Source organism: Gracilinanus agilis, chromosome 6, assembly GCF_016433145.1.
Source record: "Gracilinanus agilis isolate LMUSP501 chromosome 6, AgileGrace, whole genome shotgun sequence".
NCBI classification, from domain to species: Eukaryota; Metazoa; Chordata; class Mammalia; order Didelphimorphia; family Didelphidae; genus Gracilinanus; species Gracilinanus agilis.
The window spans coordinates 77,375,707-77,381,381 of NC_058135.1; the positions used below are offsets into that span (position 1 = coordinate 77,375,707).

At 41.3% G+C, this 5,675-nt stretch overlaps 1 protein-coding gene across 1 annotated transcript in view; it reads right to left on the bottom strand.

Moving 5' to 3' along the window:
* Nucleotides 1-4,823: 4,823 nt before the first annotated feature.
* Nucleotides 4,824-5,675, bottom strand: part of LOC123252281 (E3 ubiquitin-protein ligase TRIM17-like) — a 94,462-nt gene continuing 93,610 nt past the window's right edge. Inside the window, exons 7-8 of the mRNA XM_044681660.1 lie at nt 5,364-5,541; nt 4,824-5,219 (exon numbers count right to left, since the gene is read on the bottom strand). Of these exons, the coding sequence (XP_044537595.1) occupies nt 4,824-5,219; nt 5,364-5,541 (574 nt within the window). The remainder of the gene's footprint in view (nt 5,220-5,363; nt 5,542-5,675) is intronic.

Here is a 5,675-nt window from a genome sequence, read left to right on the forward strand (position 1 = left end):
CCTTGGAGTCAATACACAGTATTGGCTCCAAGATAGAAGGTAAGGGTTTAAAAAAAAAGGGCAAGAAATTTTATATAGGTTATAAAGGTACAGTCATGCAAACCATATTCGGACTGAATTCTAAAGCTATATTTAAGTAGATGCAAACTTTGATTTTGAGTCAGGTTGACCTGGATTCAAGTCCTGCCCCCTAAGCAATTCTCTAAGACTATAAGTTGAAGAGAAGATATTGATCTCCATTGGTAGCTAAAATTCTTCACCAGGAATTCCCTACATTGACGAAATTACAGGTATGTTTGAAATTTTTTAAACAATATATCTAATAAATGGTTTTTTCACTGCCCAATTATTTTTACCTCTCATCCTATTATACATATTTGCAGGAAAGTGGTACTGATAGAGTGCTGGGCCTGGAGTTAGGAAGGCCTGAGTTCAAATCAAGCTTTAGACACTTACTAGCTGTGTGACCTTGGACAAGTCACTTAGCCTCTTTCTACCTCAGTTTCTTCAACTTTAAAATGGAGATAATTGTGGGGTTCAAATGAGACAATATTTGTAAAGTACTTAGCAGTGTGCCTGGTACATAGTAAATGCTAAATAAATGCTTGCTTCTTTCCTTTTGTTTCTTATATTCTCTTTGGAGAGCACTCTTTTTTTAATAATAAGGTATCTTCCCAGCACATAATATGCATGTTCATAATGAAGTTCCCTCTTCTAAATTAAAATCCCAACTTTCACACAGGGAGTCAATCTGTGACATATTGACAAGCATATAGACAAAGAATAAATTCAGCATGTAGACAGAGGATTGGCTTTGAAACCCGGAAGACCCTAGTTCAAATCCTACCTCTCACAACTACTGGTTGTATAGTCATAAACAATAGTCACTGAACTCTTCAGTGTCCCAGCTAACTCATTGAGGTTATAAATTACCTCATTTCCCCATGCCAAAATATATCCAACCCTCCCCCTCAATTTTGTTTAAATAAAGCTTGAAGTAAAAATGTGATAAATTGTAAATGTAGATGTATAAATACCATACACAATTCCTTTCACCGTGCCAGACTTTCTCACTAGCCCATCTTATCCTTATTTACTTCTCCATGGAAACATGAATAATAGGTGAACCTCCCAGAGAGACAATAGATATGACAGGATCTTTAGCTCTAGAAGCCTTGATTCTGAGGATAATTCCACTAGAGGAACATAATGGCCACATTTGCCATTCAGAGGTGTCTCCATTCTTAGCATAATAGGATAATGTGATTTAGAGCTAAAAATGACCTTAGAGGTCTCCAGTACAACCCCCTCATTTACATCATTTGCCCAGTTTGTTCCAAGAAGTTAGCCTATCATGGTTACCAATGCTTAGAACCCAATAGAAATTGTCAAGCCCAGTGAGAAGAGTTCTCTGAGAGTGACGGTGGTTTTAAGGAATGTAAGGGCTATAAACTCCCAGAAATCTTAGCCATGGAAGCTATATTGTACAACAATGGAAACATGATGAGACTCTTGAGCATCACTGGGTTCTCTGAATACATATATAATGTGCAAAGAGCACCTTTATTTAAAAAAAAAAAAGCCTAAGCTCACCATACTACTTTCTGATCTCTTCTATGAAATTAGAATATGAGTAGAAAGTGTAAATTCACAACTCCCACAATGATTTCCAAATGCCTTCTAAGGCTGGTCTCTGAATTGGTCTGCCTTCTTGGAGAAGAATAGGCAGTTTCTCATTGTGTAGTCTCCAATAAGCCCACTGAATCCAAGTTGTGAGGATTGTAGAAAGTCCATCACGTAAGGTCTTTAAGTAAAAAAAACGAGAGATATAATCGAGGGCAATTGATGAACAAATGCTCAAAAAGAAATGGCATGAATGCTCTATTGAAGCACTACCTAAAAGACTGTGAATGGTATCCAAATTCCAGACATTTTAATGCTTGCCATCATTAATGATACCCAACAAGAGCAGACTTTCAATGAAATTAATACTTAAACCAGTCACTTGACTTCCTACCAAAGTTCTCTTCTAATGGATGTTCCTCTCTAAGCTGTCATTATACATTTAGAATCCTGATAAATAAATTATCTGCTGGGAATAGTTCAATATACATTAAATTCTTTGATTCCCTTCAACTATGGTATTGAACTGGCTTTCCATTATGATTGTTTTTATACTGAAATGTGATTCCTAAAAGCAGTGAAAACTTATGAGAAAAATCATTTAGGTTTTTAAATTTGATATAATTTAGACTTTAAATTTTAAATAATTTTAATCCAAATCAAAATTGTTTTAAAATAACAATGCTATAGCAAAAAAGAATTGTGTACAGAAAACAGTAGATGACCTGGTTAAAATGGCCTAAATTGCAGCAGTTAGATGAATACTGCTGCAAACTGATATTTTTCAGTTTCAGGTTTGCTCAAAGTCATTTACAAAAAAATCATATTGATTCTGCAGTCAGAAGTTGGGCATTATGGTTGCTTCTTTTCTACTTGACCAGATAAATGAGGTATGCTGGAAAGACAAATAATTCTAGCAACTAGTTCCCAAATCCTATGCAAATTAATGCACCAGTCATTGAAACAGTATTTCAAGAAGGCCAAATAAACTAGAGGAAACTAAGCAGAAGCTGCTGCTGGACAATTATTAGAACACTGCAACATTAAGGAATTTGTAAAGGTTTTATTATTATACTAGTTCTGCAAATGACAATGCCACTACCCAATTATTTCTCAAGACTTTTTTATGTTATTACTATTCTTCAAATTAGTAGACATTCCCTAAATATAAGTTGAAGATTCAGTGATTTTTTTAAATGGGTGAATTTTTATTTGTATTAGTCTTCTCAATGCCTTTATATAATATACACATAACTAAATATTCAAATACACAGAAATACTAATGCTATCTACTAAGTTGAGGAGTCATAGAGATTTCTGATGTATGAAACCCCCATTTCTCCGTTGCTTTTATATAACATATAACGATATAACTGAATATACATAAAAATGCTAATGACACTCTAAGATGGGATGGGCTCAGTTTTTTTAATAAATGTGTGAATTCTCATTTACATTAATATGTATTCTATAAACTTCTTGTCTGTACATATGTATAAGTAACTAAATACACATAGAAATGCTAATATGACCCAAAGGTTCTCTTGTATTTCTCACATCCATCATTTTACCTTCATTCATATTTGTACAATCAATGACATCAACATTGATATAGTGATACCATTTTTCTCAAGAGCAGAGTGAATGATAAAGAAGGAATCTAGCATTTTTTGAATATATAAACCAGTGCCCTGCATTTTTTACAGACAAATTTATTTTAGAAACCTCCTTTAGGAAAAAAAATCACTTCAAAATTATGGACGGATATTAAAATCCCAAGGTACACATAAGTTCTATTCTTTGTATTAAAAAAGAAAAGAAAGATCTGCAATATAACAAAGGTCACCCCCCAAAATGACACCTTTACCACATATTCAAGGCCAGATTGAGGCAGAGACCTTGTAAATGGTCAGAGATAAATGTCGCCAGTGCTAGGATATTACAGGACGTCTTAACTGCTCTAGCAATTTCCATTGTCAGAAACAAAAAACAGAAAAAAAAAACCCTTTGAGCAGTTAGGGATATGATGATAACTTTTTTGTTCGACTCTGAAGCCTCTTCTCCTTCAGTCAAGCCTATCTCAAATCCCAAACATTAACCCTAGTAGAACTTAGAGCTTTTCTTATCTTCCTCTTTCACCCACTTTTTGCAAATATCACATTCCCTCACACTGAGGAACACACACTCAGCTGGGCATTCTGGTTCCTCTGTTGTGGCTGTCCCAGCTGTTTTGTTATCTATCATCAGTGTCATACTGCAGTAGCCCCTAGGAATCCTACCGCCAGAACCAGGATCCCAGCCACCAAATCCCAGCAGATGGTTCCCTCCCTGCATTGATATTGCTTATTGGGCAAACCAACCTTCATCTTCTTCAGAAGAGACACTAGAAGGGTATGCTTTTCTGTTTGATTGGCTTTCTGCAATGAGCTCAAAATCTTTGTGTCTCTGGGTCTAATAGCATTACCTAGATCTCATAGCCCTATTAAGGTATATTTTATTGGGTCATATTAGGTCTCAGGATCCCACAGGGCATACACTGTTTATAATGAGTTATGTGCCTGGTGAGTGGCTCTGATGGTTACCTATAGTCATTTCTAGCTAGAAGCTTAGGATTGTCAAACTAATGTTGGGGATAGGGGGGTCCTTCTAGCAATGCTAAGCTTTTAGTCAGAGAGGACTATATCTAACTTGATTGCTAGCTAGCAGGAGCCCCTCAAAGGTTAGTTTGGCAATGCTAAGCTTCTAGCCAGAAATTACTATATCGAACACTAAGGGAGCCAAAGGTAGACAGGAAACAGGCCCTGCCCTCAAGAAGCTTACTTGTTTAGCTCCGTGATTGACTACTCCTCTAGGAAAGAAGTCACTTCAAAATTATTTACAGATAGCAAAGCTCTAGGACTTAAGTTCTACTCTCCGCATGTAAAAAAGAAAGAAACTGCAACCTAACAAAGATCACCCCTCAAAATGGCACCCCGCAGCTCCTCTGTGGATAGGTAAGAAGGCTGAGAGCACACAGGTGAGCATCAATTTCAGGTGACCTCAGCTCTTCCCAGTACACCCAGCGTTACTCTTTTCATGGCACAGGTGTGTTTATGGGCATGTGATGGGCAGGTGTGAGAACACCTCTGAGTGTGTGTGTGTCTAAGTGTGTGTGTGTGTGTGTGTGAGAGAGAGAGGGGGGGGGTTGGGGGTGCTAGCGGTCATTCTGCGCGCGTGGGTGTCGAAGTCACACCTGCAGGCAATGTCATCCCCCAGAGCGGTGTAAGGGTGCCAAGTGTGAGTTTCCTATCAGGTGCGCCCCAGGGGGCATGGGCTCTGCAGGACGCGCCTAGGGGGCTGCGGGCGGACACCCACCTGACGAATCCGTGTAGGGTTCGACGGCGGCGGAGAGGCCCCGCCTCCTGGGCCGGGGGAGGTGGGCGAAGCCATCCTAGGTTCTTGGCGCCCGCAGTCCTGTTCCTGTCACTCTCGCTCGCGCCCTCAGTCTCCCGCAGTGTCTGGCCCGCGCTTCCCAGGCCTGAGCTCTTCTCCCGGCAGCAGACCCGCGCGCGAGGCCAGTGTCCTTGATTGCACGCGATAGCCGCCCCCTGCAGCAGCTAGTCCGGGCTGGGGGGCTCTTCTCATCTACCGGTCCGCCCGCCCCCGCAGGGCTCTGCCCTAGCTGCAGCTGCAGCTGCTGCAGCCTCCCTCCCTTCCCTGGCCCCCTAGTCCTCCCGGGCTCCGGCTAGCACCCTACCTACCTCCCAGCCGCGGGGACCAGTGCCATGGTGTCCCCGGGGCGTGGGCACGGCGGGGAAGGGAAAGAATCGACCAGGAGAGGTGGCCACCAAGCCGATCAATGAGTGACCTTCTGGAATCTCTCGGTGGGATGGGTGCGGTTCTTCCAGTAGTGGGGTTTCCTTGCGTTTGCGGCAGCTGCTGTAGCAGCGGAGGCAGCGGGTAACCCGGCTCTCCCTTCAGCTCAGCCCCCAACCTCTGGGTGTGTGTTTGGGGCGGGAGAGGGGGGGCTTGGGGGGGAGGGGGGGTTACGTGTGTGTAAGAGAGAGAGAATA